We start from the raw sequence: 27,490 nt of genomic DNA on the forward strand, positions 1-27,490 counted from the left end.
ATTTGAAATAATTTGCAGGGAGCCTGGCGCAAGTAATAACCACAGAAAGAGAGGGATAATATATATTCTTAACAAAAAGAATTCAGTCATGAGAGAGGTTGTAAGCTGCAAGGAGAACTTTACGATTTCTAGTCGCTGGCCGAAGTTAAGTGGTCCTCAAATCCAGTGCTGTTGAATCCCCACAACTGTTAACTAGAATGATTCCTGAAACCTGCAGCGTGATTTATAATTGAATAAGGAAATACATCATGGTAAAGCAAAATAAGCAAAACAAAAGACCTTCATGTAAACTTAATTAATTCATGTACGTAGCATAAAAGATGAACTGTAAGTTTAAGAAACTCTTTTCAAAATCGAAGAAGAGAGACTACGCATGGTGGTGGCACACGCCATCTACTAAATACAATACCGGATAAATGAGAAATAAAGCATTTAGCAACAGTTAGAACTAAAAAAAAGACACTTTTGCTCTTCATAGCATAGGGCTTGCATGTAGGCTAGACCTCTATTTAGCAAAAGAATGAAGCAAGTACATTTCATGAATCAACAACCGTTGAATGTCGATATTTCAGTTTTTAAATTTCGTTACCGATAAATATCGAAAACAAAACGTAAAGGCAGAAGTACAAGAGGTCTACGGATTTTTTTCTATGTGCCACACGAAACCATTTCAGAACCGTTGAAAACAGTGCTTCATTTCTTGCTTCCATATTGCTGTAATCCTCGCGCGACGTGTCCCACAAACATCTGCAATCTTTAAATTCCTCCAGAAACTTTGTCTTTAAAGGGTCGTCCACCTCGCACCCTGTCACGTATATTAGAACAGCACTGAAACCGACGCGCAGTGGCGAAAGCGAACTTTTGTAGGGACTTTGGCACGACAGTACTACACACGGCAAAATTTGTTGCGTCGGCGTGGCGGGAAGGGGGGGGGGGGGGGGGGGGGAAGGTTCGTCGGCTGTCGATAGTGCTAACCTCGACATTCCGACAAGTAAAGTTCGTCGGTCGGTCGGTCAAAATACCTACACAGGTCTATTTTGTCGGTCGGCCGGACGGGTGACGCGTGTGCGATTCTACTGCTCCCTGGGTTGCCCCTGTGCAGTAGCAACGTCCTCGACGGTAAGGCAGGTGGCTGGTGTTCCTTGACCTCGGCGGACGGCGGCTAAACGGCCGGCTGGCGCGCTTGCGCACTGTGGGCGGGTTTGACGCGCCGTCCGAGGCCGAGATGCGGCAGATCGTCCCCCGCCAGTCCGCAGTCGCCAGCTACCAACAAACAGCATGCGCGCGGCTACGCAGGTCAGTACTCCGCCGTCACACGCCACTCGCTACCGGCTACCTGGCCGTCTTTTCATCTTTGCTATATTTCAAAATCACTGCCATCCGCTCCAACCAGTAAATCCCAGTTCTTTAAAGAATCGATCACTATCGTGTAAAGCAGCTTCAGACTTCTGAATACTTTAAAATGAGGGACTGTGTTAAATATTTGGTAATTTCGAGGAATGAATGCCTATCGAAGTCGATACATATCGAACGTGCGATCGTAAATCGATCATGCGACTCCGGTGGCGGGGGTTGTGAGTATGTTTACAGTGGTCATTGCAGCAACGACAAAAGAAGAGCGTTACAAAAATACTTGTAATTGCAAAGAAGACAACTTACCTCACTCGTCGTCGGTGTTGTCGTCATGTGAAATTCCATTACGGTAGTCTGGATGGATAATTTGGTAGAGTCGAACCATGTATTCTTCCTGATACTCGTTCATTTTCCGCACTCTCCGCAATGAAACTGTAACGGTATTTCAGCATCGAAACTGTTCTTACGAAGTTTTACACACTTCGCACCACCACAGTCTACACAGTCCCTTCTTTCCTCATCCGATAGTACTCCATATTTGCGACAAATAGTGGAACAATTTTCTACGCTGGATAAACATGGAATTACATTTTTCCGTGTGAGAGAATCCGCCGAAGAAACGTCAAGAACACCATACATCCCACTCACTAACGACATAAATCGTCTAGGTTTCTCTAGCAACTCACAAACAATTCGTGGAGGTATGTAATTTAGAGCAACTAAAGGAAGGACGGAAAACAGATAAGAATTACGATCACAAATAATTGATCACAACACCCGCCAATGGACTCGCATGATCGATTTACGATCGCACGTTCGATATGTATCGTTTGGACCCCACGACTTCGATAGGCAATCATTCTTGGAAATTACCAAATACTTGATGTTAAGACTTAAGCGAGAAGAAACTTAAGAAAACATTTGTAGTTATGTTTAAAGTTTTCTGGAATCCGCTAAGCCTCTCATTATCAAACACTGGATGAGTATAGTCTAGGCAATTCGCACTCCATTTCAAGCAAGGCCACTTTTTCACATATTTCAATGTTTATGACGTCGTATCTCCTATACCATGAGTCGTAGAATGATATAATTTAGCTGTTTGTTCGGTGGTATATGTGAGTACTGTCTGTGTTGCAAAGAGTCAGTAGAATAGCCGGTAGTAACTATCATCTTTCTTTCACAAAGCTGCTTTGTCAAACATTACGTTGGTGTCTAAGATCGTAGAGTTTCTGTTTTGCACTTTGGTATTCCTGTTGCTATGAGTTTATTTATCGATTGTCATTTTTAATTGTAGTTTACTGATGCTATCTGAGTTGACATATTGTCATTTGGAGATAGTGAGCTGTGGACACTATAAAATGGGTGTCAAGTGGAGAAATGGAACATTTCCGACATATTCTTCTGTCTGGGTTCAATAGATAGGCGATAGCTGTCTATTCAGCCAGGATCGTTTGCATCATGTATGAGGGTAATGTCACTGCACAGAGCACGGCAAGAAAATGATTTTCTATTTTCTCTGCCTCGTGATGACTGGCTGTTGTGTGCTGTCCTTAGGTTAGTTAGGTTTAAGTAGTTCTAGGGGACTGATGACCATAGATGTTAAGTCCCATAGTGCTCAGAGCCATTTTTTGAAAATGATTATCTCATTTTAAGGAGGATAGTTTTGATATTAGTGACTACCCACATTCAGGAAGATCTTCGGGGTTTGATACAACGTTTAAACGCTTTAATCCACAATGATTCACATCATTGTAATAGAGAAATGTGATGAACTATGATCATTCCACCATCGTGTGACATTTACATTCGAAGGAGAAGTTTCAAAAAGCGGGTGTGTGGACGCCACATGCTCTAAGCCAAAATAAAAAATAAAATAAAAAAATCAGTAGATGGGCATGTGTGCATCTCTGCTTGCTCATCAATTGGCTCTTGAACAATACCGACTGTTCCTATCCTGTATCGTCATTGGTGACGAGAAATGGTGTTTTTACGCTAACATAAGAAAAAGAAAGAAATGACTGAATCTAAACAAAGCAGCAACACCCAGTACAAAGCTCCACAAAAGATAATGTGGTGGAACAGCGACGGTGTGATGCAGGACTACTACGAATTGCTTCCCCAAGGGTAACCATCGCTACTGACATTTATTGTCAACAGTTGAGACGTCTTGTAGCCGCTGTCCAAGAACAACGACCAGGAAGGCCACGTGAAGCAATGCTGCTCAATCGAATAACCTCAAGGAACTTCCTCTCCGGGTGAAAATGCGCTCCGAACACAGCCTCAAAACCACGTGATTTCTACAGTCTCCGAATCGCAAAAGCGCTCCAACGTTGGCAGACTGTTGTAAATAGTGAAGGGTAATATATAATTGATGACTAAAGTCTCTTGTTATGTGTACCTGTTGTGTTTATTAAAATTATGCAAAAATGCTAGAAACTTATGCACAACCGAAAATATCTGATGTAGTGTCTATATGATCAAAGCTAACGCCTTGCCTTTAGATTTGATCAAAGAAAGCGATTATCTTCTGTTTATTGCAAGCGGCAGGCGTGTACCGGGTGGTTATAACTGAAGTACAGCTGTTTACGGAGGTTTAGTGTGAGCTGCAATTATCATATGGCAGCGAAGCTTGTCGGATTCCCTAATGCTTTAATGCGAAACAATATACAATGGAAAAAAAATTAGTTCCAACTTTGGTCACCTGGTGCAAATCTGGCACTTCACAACACCTCGTTGACATTTCCAGTGCTCATACTGAACAAACTGTTTAAGCAGCAGTTACTAATAAAATCAACAATATGGCTTTCTGACTTGTTCGAACCTTTCTGCCCATGTTCCACTCCTAATCCGTTACATATTGACTCATTTCTATACATCTTTCTTGCATTCAGAGAGCCAGATTTGCACCTGGTGGCCAAAATTGGAACTATTGTTTTTTGCTAGCGTAAATCGGTTCCGCATTAATGCATTAGAATTGCTGCCAAGTTTCGCTGCCATACGATAGTCATAGCCTTCACTGGACATACGCGAATAGCTACGCTTTAATTGTAACCACCCGGTGTAAACCTACTGTGAAACTGTTGTGTGTTGTGTATAAGGAGTGGAGAAGCACACTTGATACACTCTGTCTCTCACTGCGCCCCGGAGAAAGAAGTCTACTGGCGTCAAATCGGGGGACCGTGCTGGTCATCGCACAGTACATCCCCGCCCCATCCACCTATTTGGAAATGTCGCATCTAGAACGTCTCTGGCAACTTCTGCATTGTGTGCGGGACATCCATCACGTTGGAACCACGTTGATAGACGAGTTTCCAGTCCTAGATCCTCCATGAGGAGCGCTAGTGTGTTGAAGAAATGATGCCTATCGCTGTCCATTCAGTGTTCCGCGGTAAAAATAGGGACCCACAATACAGTTGTCTTTGATACCGCACCAAACACTGACGCTTCACTGTCGTTGATGAACAACTTGGCGAATCCAGTGGGGATTTTGCACGGACCAGTAGTGCATGTTCCGCATCATTACGATGATTTGTAAATGAAGCCTCGTCCGTAAACAACGTATAGCTGAGGAATACTGGATTACCTTGCAACTGCTGAAGTGCAAAACGACAGACTGCAATGCGGGATTCAAAGTCATTCCCGTACAGTTCTTGGCGCAGTGAGATATGGAACGGATGAAACCGATGCCGATGCAAGATTCTGCACACACTACTGTGACTTATTCCTACACTTCGTGCAATTTCTCGTACACATACCTGAAGATTGTGCGCTACAGCATCCAGAACAGCAATTTCGTTTCCATTGCCAGTCGCTGGCTTGTACGTTGACGTTTTGTGGGAGCCCAGCTTACCATTTCCGTGAGTATCTTGCAGATGTTGCCAATGGTTCGACGTGACGGACACCGCTGATCTGGGTAGCGTTCGGCCGATCCGGGTAGCGTTCGGCATACAGTCTCACAGCTGCGGTTGCATTTCTGTGACATTCGCCATAAATTAAAATAATATCCAGTTTTTCTTCTCGCTCAAGGCCGGAATATCGACTAGATGACTGCAAATGTAACAAGTCACGAGAAAACAGGTTTTAATGTAGCAACGTATGTGAATTACGTTACAGTACGAGAGCAGTTCAGCAGACCAGATAAGCAGAAACTTGTACACTGAAGGTAGAGCGTGCCGTGGTGATATTGGTATGTTTACAGCAGGATACAGGAGCCAGTGCAGGCAGCCCCTGCTCTGAGCACAGTACTGCATGCGATGCATTACGTCAGAAACTGCGACGCCGTTGCTATCCTTTACAAGCCACATATTTCAAAACTTATGAAGTTTAGAAACGTGAAACCAAGTGTGTTATCACTAATTGTACCTCTAGTTCTCATTTCGCAACAATAAATATTATGCGCAGGACATCCATCATTCTGATACCGCCTTATTTGACACATTATAAGAGGTGGACTGGTTCAGGTAAGGTACAGCTCAAAAGGGGCTAAAGTATCCTCCCTTAGGAGTGCCATCAATGAAATATTGACCAATGATGTGTTATCATACAATACCACACCATACATTAACACTCCACTGACGTAGTACGTCATTCACAGCACGATTACCGGCAGCTTAAGGTGCACGCTTGAGTCTCAGGACGTGCGCTAGCTGTGCGCTTCGTATACACTCCTGGAAATGGAAAAAAGAACACATCGACACCGGTGTGTCAGACCCACCATACTTGCTCCGGACACTGCGAGAGGGCTGTACAAGCAATGATCACACGCACGGCACAGCGGACACACCAGGAACCGCGGTGTTGGCCGTCGAATGGCGCTAGCTGCGCAGCATTTGTGCACCGCCGCCGACAGTGTCAGCCAGTTTGCCGTGGCATACGGAGCTCCATCGCAGTCTTTAACACTGGTAGCATGCCGCGACAGCGTGGACGTGAACCGTATGTGCAGTTGACGGACTTTGAGCGAGGGCGTATAGTGGGCATGCGGGAGGCCGGGTGGACGTACCGCCGAATTGCTCAACACGTGGGGCGTGAGGTCTCCACAGTACATCGATGTTGTCGCCAGTGGTCGGCGGAAGGTGCACGTGCCCGTCGACTTGGGACCGGACCGCAGCGACGCACGGATGCACGCCAAGACCGTAGGATCCTACGCAGTGCCGTAGGGGACCGCACCGCCACTTCCCAGAAAATTAGGGACACTGTTGCTCCTGGGGTATCGGCGAGGACCATTCGCAACCGTCTCCATGAAGCTGGGCTACGGTCCCGCACACCGTTAGGCCGTCTTCCGCTCACGCCCCAACATCGTGCAGCCCGCCTCCAGTGGTGTCGCGACAGGCGTGAATGGAGGGACGAATGGAGACGTGTCGTCTTCAGCGATGAGACTCGCTTCTGCCTTGGTGCCAATGATGGTCGTATGCGTGTTTGGCGCCGTGCAGGTGAGCACCACAATCAGGACTGCATACGACCGAGGCACACAGGGCCAACACCCGGCATCATGGTGTGGGGAGCGATCTCCTACACTGGCCGTACACCACTGGTGATCGTCGAGGGGACACTGAATAGTGCACGGTACATCCAAACCGTCATCGAACCCATCGTTCTACTATTCCTAGACCGGCAAGGGAACTTGCTGTTCCAACAGGACAATGCACGTCCGCATGTATCCCGTGCCACCCAACGTGCTCTAGAAGGTGTAAGTCAACTACCCTGGCCAGCAAGATCTCCGGATCTGTCCCCCATTGAGCATGTTTGGGACTGGATGAAGCGTCGTCTCACGCGGTCTGCACGTCCAGCACGAACGCTGGTCCAACTGAGGCGCCAGGTGGAAATGGCATGGCAAGCCGTTCCACAGGACTACATCCAGCATCTCTACGATCGTCTCCATGGGAGAATAGCAGCCTGCATTGCTGCGAAAGGTGGATATACACTGTACTAGTGCCGACATTGTGCATGCTCTGTTGCCTGTGTCTATGTGCCTGTGGTTCTGTCAGTGTGATCATGTGATGTATCTGACCCCAGGAATGTGTCAATAAAGTTTCCCCTTCCTGGGACAATGAATTCACGGTGTTCTTATTTCAATTTCCAGGAGTGTATTTCAAGCGTCAACTTCGCTTCGCAATTTCTCGGGATGTAATTGATGTATTGCGATGCAACCAACTCTATTATGTTTGTGATTTTTCATGCTATTGATTGCATATGAAATAATACGGGGTGTCTATTTAAAAATACACATGTTTGTGTTGAAAATAGTATTTATTTTCGTTTTAAAATTTCTCATAGTATTTGGTTTCCTAGGCCCCTGCAGTTTTTTAATATCTGTTGTTGTTCAGAGATATTTGAGGTGGCAGAGTTAGGTGAGACACCCTCTCGAAGTTTCACACACACACACACACATATACACACACACACACACACACACACACACACACACACACAGTCTCAAGAAAGTTTCACATTAATTAATTTGTTCGAAATTTAATTAAGTATATAATATATATTTGAACAATTGAAGCATTGGCAATGAATGAAGTTTTATAGACTTGCGGGTGCTCACCCATATCATGCTGAAGCAAAGCTGAATTCTGCTCAACAACATAGAATAAGTTTGTATCAGTGCACACGCCTTCCCAATGTGACACCGACTAAAGGCAGTTAGCACTGATCGCATTCCACCATCAGTGAAACACCGAATGCCGCCGCCCAGTGCGGTTACAACAGCCAACTCGATTCGCTACAACGAGGAACTTCCTTCACGTCGAACGCCTTATCTCCATGTAAGTCCGCGCACGACGGTTTAATAACACTACACTGCTCGGCTTTCACTGCCGTGTACAACTAGTTTTAAATTACACTTTGGCCCCATACCACTTCACCCCTGGCATAAACTCAGCTTCGATGAAGCACTGTAATCCACATTCACTTGCCCGTGCACAAATGTATCGATCGGTTCGCACTTTCCTCCTTTAAAGCTTCAGCGCTGCACGCTCATCATCTCGCGGTGAGCGATACGTCGCCGGCCGATAGGAAGATTCTGTGCAATCGACTTCGGACCGTTTCATTTAGAAGGGTCTTCTGTTTCTTCTTAGCCTATAAAACTTCCATTTTCTCGCTGTGTGCAAGTTTTCTCTCCTCTGTCCACTTCGATCTGCTGGTTTCTGTACTCCCGCCCCTTGTGGAGTGACCTGCCGGAATTTTGGACTGTTCTGTATGGTTTCTAGCGAAATTTCAAGATGATCCAGGTCTAATTTCACTGTGGTGGCACTTTTTTTTCTTGGACGCTCTCCCTCTTCCTGTCGTGGTGAAGCTCCTATTCGTGAGTCTGCTGAGGTGCATGTGGGTCAAAATGTCCTTAGAAGGTCAGTTGCCTCTTCCTAAGAGATGTGTATGTCTTCCTGGAGTTGGTACAGCTCACGGTTGTCTGATCCTGTAGTTGCCATTTTCTACTCTTATTGGTGATAGAGTTCTCCTTGGGATTTTCCGTTCCTTGAACTCTGTTTCCTGAGTGGATACTTTCTGTTCATCAACAGACGTTCAGGAAGGCATGCAATACGGAGGTTCTTACCGCTAAGTTGTGTTGTTTAAGGTTATTGGAAAGGTATTTGGAGATGTAAATGTTCTTTCAGGAGTGGTATACCATTTCCAACTTAGCACTTCTGGTATCTATTGCCAGTATCTCTCTCATCTGCTGAAATCCACTCTCCTAAATATTTGACTGCAGGGGTTTTACGAACGGTGGTGCTTTCTAATCGAATTGCAGTAGGACTCCCTTTATGTTACTAAGGAACTCAGTTTTTTCGATACTGACTTTCGAACAGGTATTAGCTGCTGTGCTGTATAATCTCTGTAGCTGATGAGTGACTTGACTTGACTTAATTCCTTTGGCGCCTGTGGGGGTATAGGACACCCAGGAGAACTCGCCATCCATCTCTGTCTTTGGCCATTTGCCTCAGTTCTGCCCAGGTCTTGCCAAATCTTTTTGCTTCCCCTTCCACTATCCTCTTCCATGTACCCCTTGGTCTTCCTCTCTTCCTTGTTACCTGGGGATTCCATTCCAATGCTTTTTTCCCGATGGCTCCATCTGGTTTTCTCAAGGTGTGCCCCAACCAACCCCACTTTATCTCTTTATCTGGACTTCTATAGGTATCTGGTTTGTTATTCTCCAGAGCTCCTAATTACATATTTTTTCTGGCCACCAAATATTCATGATGCGTCGAAGACATCTATTTATGAAGCTTTGTAACTGGGATGTTATATTTTTATCTATTTTCCAGCTTTCACTGGCGTACAGAAGGACAGCCTTCACATTTGTATTAAAAATACAGGTTTTTGTTTTGTACGTGATATTTCTATTTTTCCATATTGGGTACAATTGTATGAAGGCAGCATTTGCCTTTTTAATGCGATTTTTCACTTACTCTCCAGCTCCACCATCTTCCGTCACTATGCTACCCAGATGCAGGAATGAGTTGACAGTCTCCCCCCTCTGCTCACCTATTAACAGTGGCACCTCCATGTTCCCTGAATTTACTCTCATTTCCTTTGTTTTGCCTGTATTTATCTTGAGGCCAGCAGTCTCTGCTTCTTCTTTCAGCACGTTTAAGTTAGCTTGCATATCAGTCAGCCTTTGAGCTAATAAAGCTATGTCGTCTGCAAAATCCAAATTCTCCAGACGTTCATGGATCCCCCACTGGATTCCTCGTCTCCTGCCTGCTTTGACTCTTCTCATAACAAAGTTTAGAACAAATAGAAAAAGTGTTGGTGACAAAATGCAACCCTGCCGGACTCCAGTTGTTACATTTATGGGCTCTGTCATATTTCCCTTGTGCAGTACGCAACATTTGTAGCCATCATATAGATCTTTTATGATGTTTAAGATCTTCTTTGGTATGCCATACTTCCGCAACACCTGCCAGAGCACTTTATGTTTCACAGAATCGAAGGCCTTTTGAAAATCAATGAATGCCAGGTACATGGTTGCTTGGAATTCTTTGCTTTGCTCTAAAATGATCCTAAGAGTGTTAATAAGATCAACATAACTGCGTTGTGCCCTAAAACCGGCCTGTTCTTTACGCAGTCGCTTTTCAAGGGATTCTTTAATTCTGTTTAAAATAATTCTGGTGAGGACCTTACTGGGCACTGACAACAATGTAATACCACGCCAGTTGTTACAGTCTGACAAATTTCCATTTTTTGGGAGCTTTACTACCAAACCATTTTTCCACTCCTTTGGAGATTTCTCTTCAAGCCAAATATGCCTCAGCAAAGGATGGAGCATTTTAACAGTACTTTCAATATCGGCTTTTAAGAGCTCCGGTGCTATGTTGTCTAGGCCTGGAGCCTTTGTATTTTTTAGTGTTTTCAAGGCAATCCTAATTTCGTCCATTGTGGGACACTGCAAATTTATATCTTGATCTTCTTCGACTTCCTCTGGAACATCTCTTACCTGTCCCTCTTGGTTGTCTTCACAATTTAACAGTTCCTTGAAGTGCTCCTCCCATCTACGTAGCTGTGCCTGTTGAGCTGTAAGCATCACCCCATCCTTGTTCTTAACTGGTCCTTCATGTCTGAAGTTCTTCATTGACAACCGTTTGGTAATGTTGTAGAGCTCTTTCGTATTTCCTTGTCGTGCTGCCTCTTCTGCTAATTTTGCTTGCTCATCTATCCATTTCCTTTTATCTCGACGTAGCGATATTTTCACTTTTTTGTTCGCCTCCGTGTATTCTTTATGCGCTTCACTCTTCTGCACTCTTGTCTTACAAAAACTTAACTTAAGTTTTAGTTCTTTCCTGTGGCTGATTTCATTCCATATAGCATCGGAGATCCATTCCTTCCTTTGATGCGCCTTAAATCCTAAGATTTTTCCTCCCACATCTAAATAACTGTCTTTGATTTTTTGCCAACATGTTTCAATTCCCTCTTCCATAAAGTTTTCTTCAGAGAGGACCTGGAATCTGTTTTGTAGTTCAAGGGCAAATGTTTATTTGATCTGTTGGTCTTTTAACCTTGCCCCTGTGATTGAGATTGGTTCTATTTGCCACTATCTTCAGTCTGAATTCCGCCAAAACTAGGTGGTGGTCACTTCCAATGTCTGCTCCTCTTCTATTTCTGACATCTAACAGAGAGTGTCGGAACTTGCTGCTTATGACTATGTGGTCTATTTGATTTTCGGTAACGTGGTCTGGAGAAACCTACGTTATCTTATGGCAGTTCCCATGTGGAAACAATGTGCCTCAAATGACTAGGTCATGATCAGCGCATGTATCTATCAACAGTTCACCATTTACATTCCTGATCCCCACGCCATGCACGCCCATGATATGTTCAAACCCTTCATTTTCTGAACCAACTTTTGCGTTCAAGTCACCTATTAAAATTTTTATGTCCCTAGAATTTGTTTGCCTAAGGACTCCATTAAGCTATGTATAAAATGCAGCTTTTAATTCTCCTTTAGCTATTTCAGTAGGTGCATAGCATTGAATTACAGTGACATACCGCACATTTGTTTTAAAGCGTGCGGTTATTATCTGTTCTGAGACTGGTTTCCACTCCAGTAAGCTCTTCTTGCTGCTTTTAGATAGTAAGAGCCCTACACCATTCCTATGCATCGCGTCCTCACGTGTCTGACCCGCATACAGCAACACTCCACCATTTTGTGTTTGGAATTCCCCAGATTCTGGCCACCTTATTTCACTTAGTCCCCATTTATATAGTCGATAGTTCTCCATCTCTTTTTCGACCAGTCTTAGCCACCCTGCCTCTCTCAATGTCCTTACATCCCAAAAACCAATACGGGTTTTCCTTTTCAGGCCAAAGGTCATATCCTTAAGATCCATCCGGCTGTTTCTCCTTTTAGTTTCTGTTATATGTGTTTTTTGCTAATGCGGGTTATCAGCCCACAGCCCCCGAGTGTCCTGGTGGGGCTGACACGCCATGGTCTGGACACCTGCCAAGGTTTTATTTCGGGGCCTTACCCCTTAGATAGCTTTTCCTCACCACGACTACAGAACGCCATCCATCGCTTCGCAGTAAGGCCTTTGTGCGTCAACGTTGTCCTGGTTTCCAAGGATCTTGCACTATCCACATTAGGGGACTGTGTCTGCTGCCACACAATCACAGGGAGGAAAAGGAAAGGAGGGGAGTGTATAGGATGGGACAGAACAGAATAGGATAGGACAGGACAGGACACTAGACGGGACGTTGTGTGACACACTTTGTCTGGATCCTCTATGGAGACCTGTCTGGCTTGGGAGGCCCTGCTGGTAGTTACACAACCGTCGGCATAGCCCTCCACTTCATTGGATCACACAAACCCCCTCACCCACACGGACAGTCTTTCGTTAAGGCGGTGTCTCCTGAGGGGGAGCTGATGAATAGCCTCCTCTATATTGTTAGCTAACAAGACAAGTTCATCTCAAAGTCTAGGCAGGATACATTGAGGTTATCTTTCTTGCATCTAGTCTTCATTCCAGTTCTTGATGGAAGTGTGCAAGTCCATTCCCTTGTAATCTTCTCCAGCGAGCAATTGAATAGCACACACGAGAAGCCGTCACCTTGTGTAACTCCCATTTGAATGGTGAAACACTCAGAAAGATTATCTCTGCATCTGACTACGGAGGTGGTGTTCCTCAGAGTGGCCCACACTAGACTGGTGGTCTTCTCATCTAGTTCCACTTCTCATAGGGTAGCAGTGAGAGCTTGTCTGTCGAATCATGTGCCATTTCAAAGTCCACTAGGAAGGCTACTGTAATGGTACTTGAATTACGCAGCCATTACGGCATCTCACCTGAACCTCTCGATACCAGCTATATTCTACTGTGTTTCTGCAAAGTAGTTGACATATTTCTGAGACAACATTTAGATTTGGTTTCATTTGTGATACATCGATATGTTTATATTGCAATGATATTATTCTTATGTGTATTCTTTCTTTTGTCACTATGATCTTTGACGTACTTGTAACTCTGATTTTTGGGCGCGTAAGCGATTATTAGTTAGTTGAGTTGTTAGAGAGTCGGACGTTGAGAAGGTCAAGTCTTGGGCGTCATGTTGGAAATATGCATATTGTAGTTGGCTTATAAAATGTGAGGAAGATGTTTTCAAGTATGTTTTGTATTGTGAAGTGATGTTTTGTGTGTTACTTGATATTGCAATAAAAGCAATTAAGAGGAAGGGTAACTTAATTTCGGAGTGCTGATTATTTTTTTACATCACCATTGTCCAGCAAAAGTGTAATCTTCAAGGATGGTTTGTGAAGCGCATCTACAAAACTTTTGAATATAGCGGAATAAAACCTAGGCCTTTTTGCATCCGAGCTTGGAATCATAACCTCCTAGATTTTCAACGATTGAGCCATGATTTTACGACGAGACCAGCGTGGGAAACACAAAAAGATGAGTGCCTAGTTTTTTCATTATTACATGAAATGACTATTAACTGTGCTCTAATGACACCTGCCACATAATATGACTGTTGTTGCCCGATAATGCAGTATTTAGCAGCGTGAGCAGCACCACAATCGTTATTAAAATTTTGACCTTATATAAGGATGGTCTTGACTTTTTATTTGCTCTGTGCAAGACCTACTAGCTCGAAAATCAGCCCGATGTTCACCTACTTGGGATTCACCTTGGTTGGTGAATAATTATTCTGTCGTGTGATAACTGACGCCTATCTTCAACCATCAGCCAATTGAAGTTTTCAGCATTTCCGCGACCCTCTCCCATCCGTCAGACAAAACGGTGACCATTCGAGTAAACGTCTAGTGTAGCTGTCAGTCCTATTTGAAACGGGTCCCACATACCTGAGCAATAGGAAGATCTCACGAGATTTTTGTAAGCATTCTCCTTTGTAGCCTCACTGCATTTTCCCAGAATCCTACCAATGAACTGAAGTCTACTACATGCTTTACTTACGACTGAACCCATGTGATTATTGCATTTAACATCCTGTCAAATTGTTGCAACCAAGTATTTGCATGAGTTGAGGGATTCCAGTGTTCCTGGGTGAATTACTCGTTCCCATCTCTCATCGAATGAGGATACGTCCAGAATTGTCGAACATGGTCGTTTTGGATGATCAGGTTTTGTCGCATGGGGAGGCATAATGTTGCATGGGCGTACTTACCTCCAAATCGTTGAAGATGATACACTCGCCGGTCAACATTATGCTGACATTGAACTCCTTTCCCATGTTAGTCTGTTCATGGGTGAATTCGAATCTCACTTCGTTTTTATGGATTAAAATGTGCGACCGCACTGAACAGCGCATGCGGAGCAACTCTTGGAACGAGGCAATTATAGGCGAATGGACTGGCTTGGCCGTTTCACGACTTAAATCCCATCAAGCACGTATAGCACGCCTGGGGGGGGTTTGCACCACTTTCACGTGCACCAACGACCATCCAACAGTTTTCAACAGCGCTGATAGAGGAATGCAACGCCTTATCACAAGAGCTTCTTACCAACCTTCTGGACAGCATGGGAGCACGTTGCAGAGCAGGCATTACCGTCTGTGGTGCTCACACTCCCTGTTAAGAACCATTTCCGACTTTTTGTAATGTACACGGGACCATAACGAATTGCGGTGACTTCAGTGTAATTATTGTCTTTGAATAAAAGTGTCATTTCTGTTGGCCTCATTGCGTACTTCTTTCAGTTACCTGCTATACTATACTGTAGCAGTTCATTCTATGTATGGCCTAACTTTCGTCGTGCTATGTTATTAGGCAGGTACACATCATGAAAAAGTAAGTTTTGCACAGTAGTGTATTTTATGGGCGTTACTCACTTATCACGACATTGTGGGCTATTTTATGATGCATTCTGTATTTGTACTTGTCCCACCATGTTTGAATTACTGACGATTTTATTAATGGCATCAATAATGACTCCCTGTAATAACGACTAAATACAATTTTACAGGTAATTATTTAGGATGCAAGTTGATTCGGACGTTGTAGGATTACACAGTGTTCCCATCATAATATGATTACTTGGATGACTTCCTCAGTTCTCAATTAATTATGTCAAACTGTGTCAAAACATTATTCTTTCACACAAAGGATCCTAGTATCCAGCGATGAAAATATTTGACCAACTTCCTTTGAATTAAACCTACTGGAAGATAATGATAGTTTCAAAAACAGATTGAAATTAAACACTCAACAACTCCTACTCCACAGAGGAATTTGTGTGCAGGTTGTACGTATGTGGTTGGATTACTTTTAACGAATGTGAAATGCTGATACATTAATATTCGGTGTATCTGCCACTATGCTGAATGTAAAAATGCAGAAGTGAATGCATTGTGTTGTACAAGTGCCAGATGTCAGTTTGTGGTATGGAATTCCGTGTCTGTTGCACTCGATCGCTCAATACAGGGACGGTTAATGCTGTTTGTGGATGACGCTGGAGTTGTCGTCCGATGGTGTCCCATATGTGCTCGACTGGAGACAGATCTGGTGATCGAGCAGGCCAAGGTAATACACTCCTGGAAATTGAAATAAGAACACCGTGAATTCATTGTCCCAGGAAGGGGAAACTTTATTGACACATTCCTGGGGTCAGATACATCACATGATCACACTGACAGAACCACAGGCACATAGACACAGGCAACAGAGCATGCACAATGTCGGCACTAGTACAGTGTATATCCACCTTTCGCAGCAATGCAGGCTGCTATTCTCCCATGGAGACGATCGTGGAGATGCTGGATGTAGTCCTGTGGAACGGCTTGCCATGCCATTTCCACCTGGCGCCTCAGTTGGACCAGCGTTCGTGCTGGACGTGCAGACCGCGTGAGACGACGCTTCATCCAGTCCCAAACATGCTCAATGGGGGACAGATCCGGAGATCTTGCTGGCCAGGGTAGTTGACTTACACCTTCTAGAGCACGTTGGGTGGCACGGGATACATGCGGACGTGCATTGTCCTGTTGGAACAGCAAGTTCCCTTGCCGGTCTAGGAATAGTAGAACGATGGGTTCGATGACGGTTTGGATGTACCGTGCACTATTCAGTGTCCCCTCGACGATCACCAGTGGTGTACGGCCAGTGTAGGAGATCGCTCCCCACACCATGATGCCGGGTGTTGGCCCTGTGTGCCTCGGTCGTATGCAGTCCTGATTGTGGTGCTCACCTGCACGGCGCCAAACACGCATACGACCGTCATTGGCACCAAGGCAGAAGCGAGTCTCATCGCTGAAGACGACACGTCTCCATTCGTCCCTCCATTCACGCCTGTCGCGACACCACTGGAGGCGGGCTGCACGATGTTGGGGCGTGAGCGGAAGACGGCCTAACGGTGTGCGGGACCGTAGCCCAGCTTCATGGAGACGGTTGCGAATGGTCCTCGCCGATACCCCAGGAGCAACAGTGTCCCTAATTTTCTGGGAAGTGGCGGTGCGGTCCCCTACGGCACTGCGTAGGATCCTACGGTCTTGGCGTGCATCCGTGCGTCGCTGCGGTCCGGTCCCAGGTCGACGGGCACGTGCACCTTCCGCCGACCACTGGCGACAACATCGATGTACTGTGGAGACCTCACGCCCCACGTGTTGAGCAATTCGGTGGTACGTCCACCCAGCCTCCCGCATGCCCACTATACGCCCTCGCTCAAAGTCCGTCAACTGCACATACGGTTCACGTCCACGCTGTTGCGACATGCTACCAGTGTTAAAGACTCCGATGGAGCTCCGTATGCCACGGCAAACTGGCTGACACTGACGGCGGCGGTGCACAAATGCTGCGCAGCTAGCGCCATTCGACGGCCAACACCGCGGTTCCTGGTGTGTCCGCTGTGCCGTGCGTGTGATCATTGCTTGTACAGCCCTCTCGCAGTGTCCGGAGCAAGTATGGTGGGTCTGACACACCGGTGTCAATGTGTTCTTTTTTCTATTTCCAGGAGTGTATGTCGACACTCTGCACAGCACGTTGAGTTACAACAACTGCATGTGGGCGAGCGTTATGCTGGCGGAAAACATCCACTGGGAGCCTGTTCATGAATATCAACACAATAGTTCGAATCACCAGACCGATGTACAATTTTGCCGTCAGGTGTGTGCGATAACCTCAGACCGCAACTCTGGGTGTAGGTCCAGTATGTCTAGCATGCAGACAAGTTGATGGCTAGCCTCAAATGGCCCCCTCCTAACCAGCACACGGTCATCACTGACACCGAGGCAGAACCAGCTTTCATCAGAAAACTCAACAGATTCCACGCTGACCTCCAATGACGTCACCAGTGTCTCAAATGGCGATGGTTTGGAATCTGTACAATACACGCTACAGGGGCACTTGGTTTGGAGATGTCTTTGAAGTAACCAATTTGTAGCAGTTCGTTGTGTCATTGTGGTGCCAACTGCTGCTCTAGGTGCTGCTGTAGATGCAGTAAGGTGCACCAGAGCCATACGCCGAACACGATGGTCTTTCCTCTCGTTAGTGCCAAGCGACTGTCCGGAGCCCGGTCTTCTTGAGACCGTACACCCATGTGACCACTGCTGCCAGAAATCATGTACAGTGACAATATTCATGTCAAGCTCTTCAGCAGTTTCGCAGAAGGAACATTCAACATCTCGTAGCCCTATTGCACAACCTCGTTTAAATTCAGTGACGTGTTGATATTGGCGTCTTTGTCTCCTTACAGGCGTTCTTGACCAACATCAACTCACAACGGCCAATCTCAAAGACAACTAACGTTCACGAACGTTATTGCGTGTATTTAAAGCAAACCTGATGTGCATCCTCGTACTGGCGCCATTAGCACCACTATACTATGACGTCGACATCATCATTTAGTTGCAGGAATACGCCTGTCAACTTTCATTTGTGTCGCACAGCTCCTTCTTGGTGTTGCGATCTTTTTTCCGTCATTGTATAAAGAGCAAATTGTATTGCAGTACCTCAGATCTCCAACTGTCTACAGACTGAAGCATATCTGCTAATGACTACGTTACGTCGTCAGTATTTTTAACACGTTGACCTTTGCCACAACAATCAGGAGAGATATTCTTGAGTGAAAAAAGTACTTGAATTAAATTTTCGTCTGTGATGCTATACGGCCGTAATCGAGGTTTAAATGTGTCGTTCGACGGTACGACGTTGTCTGTGACGTTTCAGATTCGACTGTAGGAACTCAAAAAATCATAAAACTAAGCCCTCATCGTCAGGACATGCAGGTCTAGCAAAATCAGTTGAATATGAATTGAGTAGAAGATTGTGAACGATACTGTTTTATTGGCAGTAAGCTTGCGTTTCGCTGCTATCAGTTTCTTTTATATAATAAGTTTTTGTAGCTGTAACGCTCAAGTAAATTTTCTTCTCTAACTCATCAGATACCGTAATTTCTCGTAATTGGGGTCCAGTTTCAGCAATTATTTTTCAGTTTGTTTGCAGAGGTTGTATATATGACATTTAAATCACTTTTGCTTTTTTTCAAATGTTCAGTACACTGAAAGGAATATTAGCATTTTCCGGCCGTTAATTTTAAGTACTATCAAAGCAGTTATCAATTATTAATTATTGGATCATAGTCAGGTGCTGATGTCTCTAATTCTGGCCCACCTCACATATATTGTGGGGCTTACGGTTATGGCTCCTTTATTCGTTATCTTGAGTAGTAAATAAAAAAAAACGTTATTTATTACATTTACTTTGCAATCAATGAAATTTAAATATCAATACATTTGCCCCACAGGCCTTCGAATTCTTTTTCAGAATATAATACTCTTTCGTTGGATAACTCAGATGGGGGTTAAATTATGCAGATTACGTCATATTCTACATACACACTTCACAAGCCACAGTATGGTACATGGAGGAGGATACCTTGCACCAATACTAGTTATTTCCCTATAAGAAGAACCCATTCGTTAGGCCAAATCCACAATTGCGCATTTCTTTCCGTGAAACTCACTTCTTCCCCAGTTTTGCAAACTTTAATGACTCTACCTGCCCAGACTTCGCCCCCATATTTGACAATGTCAAAATCTTTAATTTTAGACATTATCCCCTGTCTCAGCGCTTTCTATTATTTCCCTTAAAGATAAGTTCATTGTATCAGCGGGATAAGAGCTGTGTTGACTCCCACCTATTCTCTTTAGCTGTTTATTGTTCATCATTTACTGCTACTTACCCGTAATTTGCATTAAAAAGAGCTATTTTAACTTGAAGTGCCAAAGTACCGTACCAACAACGTAAAATAATTTAAACTGAACACCCCATTGATGGAAATTTTGGAGCATAGTTACGTCTCAAAATTGAAGTCTTTATCAAATATCATACAATGCAAATTTCTTAAAAATATCTGTCACTCATCATTACACGGTATATTTAAATTTCCTTCTCTGCCTATGGTCACACGCGAAAGTTTGCAACAAAATCAAAATTACGTACATTTCTAGTAATTTGGCGGTTCCATAGAGCGCAGGACTTACTAGACTTCCAAATGCAGCACAAAAGACCTGTAGGCGACATGTGTACTGGTCTACACAATAATATAATAATCTAGACCGGCAGCTTACCCCACATTTACGATCCCGGACCACAGTTGTGGGAAATTACGGTAGTACAGGATGGAATGTATTGAGTTCCGTCTGGCTGCCTCGTTCTAATCAGCGCCGGCTGCTTTTAGCACCAAGCTCACAGGTGTTGTTAGAATCTTGCAGGTAGCAGACGTTAGAAAGCTCTTGTCCTTTACGACAACTGTTCGTGCATTAAAGCCGAAACACTAGGTACTCATTGTTTGCAAACAGTACGGGAGTTTGAGAGGTAATGTCTGGATGCACAGACATGGGGTTGCTAACTGGTGCCTACGAAACAAGCGAACTCGCAGTGAAGGTCACTTCGCGGCAGAAGACAGCGCTCTAACCAGTCTCGCGTTCTTCGGCTGCGACTCGCAGCAGTTTTTTGCACGCTTATGTCTGCGTCAGCACCAACTCAGATAAAGCTATGCGGTCTGAATGACGAGATTTCTTGGAACCACAGCGTTTGTAATTGACTGCATCACAATAATGATGAGAAGAGACGTAGCATAGACTTCAAACTTTTAGATCGCTTAGCTTTAACACTTAGTGGTCTTGGAAAATAGGTATCAGGAGTTTAACTAAACTTCAGAAAATATTTAACGTGTTTCTTTCCTGATAATAGCATCCTGAACGTGAATACTGGGAGTTCTTTCTATCCACAGCCGTAAAATTTGTCCAAATAGAGAGCCCGCAATGTAAAAATGAAATGTCCTCATCATGGGAAGGATTCCTGTAATAATAATAATAATAATAATAATAATAATAATAATAACAAAATAGGAAGAAGAAGAAGAAAGTTCAAAATTTAGCATGGATGTCTGTGACTAGGCATCGCGGATAGTTTAGAGCCTCTAAGAGCAAGCATGGCAACAGTTCTCAAGTAGTCCTACAGTCCAAGAATAACAAAGAGGAACGGATGTAAATTGCATGTAGACTGTGTCATTAACCAAAGAAGTACACTGACATCGATTTCCTTTGACCTTCCAACGTGCAAAACGGGATGTTAAGAATACTAGTTGCGCTACTGCAAAAAACGAAAAACAAATATTGTAAACTGAAGGCCAGTATCGGAAGGTAGAAGACAAACTGTGACCGAGAGGTTTCATCTCCCAAAGTATATATATTAACGACATGAGAGTAATCTGATTCCGGATCTACGGCCATAATCCACAAAGTCTGCAGAAACGATATCTCAAAGCCAATACGGCTATGCTCCAGTGATTACCTCGAAATGGGCTAGGACACAGAAGATTGTGTTAATCCAGTTTTGTGTTCACCACAATGCTCACATCTTTTCGATATCCTTCTCGACACGTAACCAGCACACTTGACACTGAGCAAGGATTTTTTCGTTCATGTGATCAGTATCACCGTATCATTTCATGTGTGTGTCCATTGAAGTAAGCACTAAATGTTAGGCTGTAGTGAATAAGCAATGACCAGACTCTCGTTTTCCCTGTACTTTACAAGATGACTCCTCAAACAACAGGAATCAGTCAAGGAGTGAAATGGTCACTCATAGCTTACCATTAGCAGATGGCCGGAAGCTAGGAAGACAAACTTCTTGAAGAAATCTCTATGTAGAGTCGTATTCTGACAGGTGATGTGTATTACTTTCCTATAGGTACATACACTTCAGACCTCAGTGAAGTGCATGGACGAGGGTAAGTAACTACAAAATTTTCCACAGCACTGAAGACCAGAGTGCCAGTCTGTAAGCACTGATTTTCATGCTAACAGAATTATATTCTGCAAATGGTGTTTCTATTTTCCAGCAGGCTGGTGCTGCGAAAATGAATGTCCTAGTCATAACAGCGCGAGCTAAAGAAACGAAGGCGCTGCAGTCCGGAACCGCGTGACTGCTACGGTCGCAGGTTCGAATCCTGCCTCGGACATGGATGTGTGTGATGTCCTTAGGCTAGTTAGGTTTAAGTAGTTCTAAGTTCTAGGGGACTGATGACCTCAGATGTTAAGTCCCATAGTGCACTGAGCCATTTGAACACTTTTTTTGAAACGAGCCCAGAGCATTAGATGCTCCGCCATTTTGTCGTAAGCGTTACAAAACATGCCTAAAATGCCCATCATGGGCTTATGATTTGGAACTACATGGAACAGATTTCCACATAAATAGCTGTTGAATCCCTGTCATTACATATGTGGCAGCCAATACATTTTCTTTCGGTTTGGGAATAGTTTAGTTCCTAAAGCAATCGAACAGTGGATGGATGGATATGGTGTTATGGGCGCTCAACAGTGTAGTCTTTAGCGCCCGAACGGAAACAATAACGTACGAGTGTCACTAAAATGCAGCAAGTGCAAAAATAGGACTAAAATTAAAGGTGAAAGTCTACATAGGCAGTGTGCACGTCAACAGTAGCAAAGTGGAAAGCTGCACATAAAGAGAAGAACTGCAAGAGAACGTACGGGAAGGGGTTAAAATTAAACACATAGCACATGTCTGGAACTGGCCTATTACAAGAATAAAAAGGAGTGGTAAGCCACTCGGCAACACACTAAAAATTCCAACCTAAAATTTTAGGCTGAAGCCCAGAAACGTCACAGTACCTTAAAACTTTCTTGACACTCGCCTCGTCATCGGCTAAAATCGAGAGCGAGAGCAGATCCCCACTAATATTAACTTCCGCCCTGACAGAACGATATAAATCACACTCAACTAAAATGTGGCGTACAGTGATTCGGACGCGACAGGCATCACACAGCGGGGGTTCCTCTCGCAGTAGTAAGAAGGCATGTGTAAGAGGACAGTGCACTATGCGAAGACGTGTAAGGGTCACTTCGTCCCGCCTAGGTGACCGGCAGGAGGAGCACCACGGCTGGATGGTGGGTTTCACCAACCGCAGCTTATTTTCCCTCACCGCCAGCAATTCCTCCTCCCACAATTGCATATACTTCCGCCGAAGCACAGAAACGACACCTTGCAAACGAATAGAACATTGTGTCACCTCCGGTAATCTGCAGGCGTCCTTGGCAGCTCTATCAGCTTGTTCATTTCCCCGTATGTCCACATGCCCTGGCACCCATCAAAAGGACACTTGCTTGCCCTGTTGTTGGAGGATGTACAGTTGGTCGTAAATCAGCTGTTCCAACTTCTCCGCTGGGTACAGGCTCTGCAGTGACTGTAATGCGCTCAGTGAATCAGAGCAAATTAGGAAGTGTTTGCCCTGAGTAAACCGTATCTGCTCCAATGCCTTCAGGATCGCGTGACGTTCTGCGGAAAAAGGAGTGTATTCCTGGGGAAGGCGAATCCTGATGACACGTTCGGGGAACACGACTGAGCAGCCAAGAAAATCCCCCTGTTGGGATCCATCAGTGTAGACTACTGTCAAATCATGATGCCTGTCTTAAATGTTAAAAAACAAAGATTTGAAAGTAAAATCTTTTGTACTGTCTTTCTTAAAATTTGCCAAATCCAAAATCAGTGTGGGCCTCTGGAGGAGCCAAGGTGGATATCTGCTCCAACCTCAACGTGAAACATTAAAACCGGCCACACCCATCTCTAAAATGCAATCCTTTGCACGAATCCCATAGCGCCTTGTTGCTCGTTGCCGGTTGCGAAAAAGCCTTTCCAGTGGAGGCCGAGCAACAGTGTGGTATGCAGGTGTGTATGGTGTGGATAATGTTTGATAAGCCTGGCGCACCATTAGTAGACGCCGCCGGAGGTGAAGTGGCGGTTCACCTGCCTCTGGACAGAGGCTCGGTATGGGGCTCGTTCTGAACGCCCCAGTGGACAACCGAATCCCCTCATGGTGCACCACATCCAACAGCTTCAAATAAGATAATCTGCAAGACCCATACACCGTGCATCCATAATCAAGCCGGGACCGCACGAAGGCTCTGTAAAACCGGAGTAGACAAGTCCTGTCTGCTCCCCATGTCTGGTGACTAAGACATTTTAAAATAGACAGCGCCTTAAGAGACCGTTTTTTCAGTTCCTTAATGTGTGGCAGCCACGTAAGTTTAGAATCAAAGGTGAGGCCCAGAAACTTCACCGTGTCTCTAAAATTCAGAACGGTGTCCCTGATCCTCAACTCAGGCAAGTCAAGAATGGAACGAGAACGGTTAAAAAGAACACACACCGACTTATCAGTTGAAAACTGAAAACCACTCTTCTGTGCCCATTCATCCAAACGTCGCAGAGTGAGTTGCAACTGACGAGTCGTCGTTGCAAGGCTTGAAGAAGAGCAAAATACAGAGAAATCGTCCACAAACAAGGAACACTGCACAGGACTTTTCACAACAGACGTAATACTATTAATAGCAATAGCAAAGACCGTCACACTTAAAACACTACCTTGAGGGACACCGTTCTCTTGTTCAAAGCGACTAGACAGTACGTCTCCGACTCGGTACCGAAAATAACGTGGCGACAGGAAGGGCCGAATAAAATTGGGAAGACATCAACGAAAACCCCATTCGTGGAGCTGCCTGATGATAAGATGGCTCCAAGTAGTGTCGTATGCCTTTTCAATGTCAAAAAATATTCCCAACAGGTGATGCTGGCGCAGGAGAGCCTGTTGTATAGCCGCCTCCAGGAGGGCCAGATTATCAAAGGTGGAGCGATACCTCCTGAACCCAAACTGAAAGCGACTAAGGACCTGTCTGGATTCTAACATCCAGACAAGGCGGCGGTTGACCATCCGCTCCAAGGTCTTTCCCACGCAGCTAGTGAGGGCAACACTACGGTAACTACCCGGGCACGTGCGGTCTTTCCCAGGTTTTAAAAGAGGAATTAAAATTGCTTCACGCCACGAGTCGGGGAAGTGACCGGACATCCAAACAAGATTAAAAAGTCGGAGGGGGATTTCTTTATTTCCCCCTGTGAGGTGCCGCAGCATGCTATAGTGGATTCTATCCTGACCAGGGGATATATCATGAGCCCCACACAATGCAGAATCCAGTTCCCACATGGAAAATGGGCAGTTGCACTCTTCTGTATTGGGTGAGCAGAAGTCAAAACTGCTCCTCTCAGCAGCCACACTGTGGGGCTGGAAAGCTGGATTCTGACTGGCGGTTGCAGTAATAGCTGCAAAATGAGCCGCCATAGACTGGGCAATATCTTTTGGGGTCGTTTGGAGAGTTCCATTCCACATTATAGCAGCCATAGGGCACCTCCCACCTCTCCCAGAAATCCTCCTTATGGTCTCCCATACAATGGAACTTCGTGTAGAACGATTAATGGTGTTCAGGAACTGCTGCCACGACCTCTTCTTGCTCTCTCGTATAATCCGACGACACTTTGCCCTCGCCACCCGAAAGGCTGCAAGGTTCTCTACAGTTGGCCGGCATTTGAACCTACGCAGAGCAGCCCGCCTAGCCCTGACTGCAGAGCGGCATTCGTCGCTACACCAAGGGACAGGCTGCCGCTTCGGTTGTCCCATGGACTGTGGGATGGACGCTTCACTGGAGCGATGGATCACTTCAGTAATATGATTCACCCATTCCTGGACACTGACCCGATGTTCAAACTGGGCTAGTTGACTATACAGTGCCCAGTTGGCTCTACCGAGCACCCATCGAGGTGGTTTCCTTTCCGGTTCCGCTGCATGTGGCAGGTGAATCTAGATGGGGAAGTGATCGCTGCTGTGTAAGTCATCAACCACTTCCCATGCAGCCGTGTGGGCGATGGTTGGAGAGCAAAGCGATAGATCAATGGCAGAGAACGACCCAGTTGCAATGCAAAAATGCGTGCTTTGATCTGTCTTTAGCAAATAGACACTGGAAGACAGAAGAAGCCTCTCGATTGCTCTACCCCTGGGGCAAGTACTCACAGAGCCCCAAAGCATATTGTGTGCATTAAAATCACCACAGAGGATGAAGGGGTGGTGGAGCTGTGTAAGAAGATCACTGAGAGCCTCTTCGTCGAGCACATCATGTGGGGGGAGGTAAAGCGAACATACTGTTAGCATATGATGCACATGTACTAATATTTCAACTGCCTGTAAATTCGTCGTGAGGGAGAGAGGCGAGGAGTGGTAGTCGGTGTTGACGAAGATACCTACTCCTCCTCGAGCTCGCTGTCCACTCAGGTCGTCCTTTTTGTGGAGGACAAAACCACGTAGCTCAGGGGTGTATGTTTCACTGAAATTTGTCTCTTGCAGACATACACACATAGGTCTATCCTGAATCAATAGACGTAGTTCCTCCACATGTGTCCTGAACCCTTGCAGGTTCCATTGTAATATGGGAGCCATCACGGTGGTTGTATTTTCTGCCTCTCTTTCCGCCGAGGTGGGGAGACTGCAGCGGGTGGAGGCTCAGTCTTGGGGCGAGATGATTGCCCCATATTCTCAGACTCCATCAGCTCTGGGGAAGAGTCTGATGAAGCGTCTAGTGGGACCACATTAACATGATCCGAGGGCTTACCAGCCGGTTTAGTCTGTTGGTGCTGCTTGACGTGTGCTTTCCTTTGTTTAGGGGGCTTTGCTGGAACTGGAGCTGGGGTGTTTATGATCATGCTGGGCTTTGAAACAGCCTCAGCAATCGGAGATGCCTGGGGCTCTTCAGTGTTAGCTACTGTACCTTTCTCTGCTGTTCGAGGAGGGGCTACAGGCTCTGATACACTTGCTGCCTTGCAAGTGCACTGACATGTGCAGGTGTTCGTGCCAACACTAACAACCTCCGGCTGTGTAGATGCATCGACTTTTGGAGACGGCTTCTGAACAATGGAAGCAAAAGACGTAACGAATGTGGGGGGCTGCATGGCCTTAAAGATCTTTCTGGCTTCACTGTAGGGGATACGCTTAGTTGTTTTTATTTCTTGTATTTTACGTTCCTCTAGGAAGATTCTACAGTCCCTACTCCAAACAGGGTGGCTTTCAGAAAAGTTTATACATCTGACAGGCGACGAACAGTCAATTCCGTCATGGGCAGCCTTACTACAGTTGCCACACATCGCTTCTCCTTTACACCCTAGAGTTGTATGCCCAAAACGCTGGCACTTAAAACAGCGCATTGGGTTTGGGACATACGACCGTACGTTTAGGCGAAGAAATCCTGCCTTGACGTGTTCTGGGAGTTTGGGGGTATTGAAAGTAAGAATGAAGGAGTCAGATTTCACCAGGTACCCATCCATCCTTTTCATGATGTTCTGAACGTCAACAATTCCCTCCTGAGCCCACTCACTCTTTAATTCTTCTACACGAATGTCAACGAGATCCCTACGGGTAATAACACCCTTACTGGAGTTCAGGGTGCTGTGAAGCTCTGTATCGATTGTGTATTCCCCCAAGCTTTTAGCTGTTTGAAGGTTAACTGCTTGCTGAGAAGTTGATGTTTCAACAAGCAGTGTCCCATTCCGTAAATGCTTCACTGATTTTAAAGTTCCAGCTATTCCTTCTAGACCCTTTTGGATATGGAATGGCGAAACCTTTTCAAAGGAACCCTCTTTCCTTTTTATTATTAAAAACACATTCTGGTTGTCAGTATGTGCTCTGTTACTCTGAACTGCTGTACGTTTGCTGACACCTAAGTCAGGAGGACTGGCTAACCTAGCCCTCTTGTTGGATTGGGCGGTAGTGCCTACCAGCGGTTCACCCATCCCACTGGCCAGCGAAAAATTAGGAGGAAAAGAGGAAGAATTTTTGGTATCCATGGTCGTCCCACG

General features: G+C 45.2%; 1 protein-coding gene across 1 annotated transcript in view; it reads left to right on the top strand.

Annotated features, from left to right (window-relative positions):
- The first annotated feature begins 1,124 nt into the window (after positions 1–1,124).
- LOC126412669 (endochitinase-like) overlaps positions 1,125–27,490 on the top strand; it is a 90,151-nt gene continuing 63,785 nt past the window's right edge. The window contains exon 1 of the mRNA XM_050082372.1: positions 1,125–1,296. Within this exon, the coding sequence (XP_049938329.1) occupies positions 1,279–1,296 (18 nt within the window). The 5' untranslated portion in view covers positions 1,125–1,278. The remainder of the gene's footprint in view (positions 1,297–27,490) is intronic.

This window comes from Schistocerca serialis, chromosome 7, assembly GCF_023864345.2.
Source record: "Schistocerca serialis cubense isolate TAMUIC-IGC-003099 chromosome 7, iqSchSeri2.2, whole genome shotgun sequence".
Lineage (NCBI taxonomy): Eukaryota > Metazoa > Arthropoda > Insecta > Orthoptera > Acrididae > Schistocerca > Schistocerca serialis.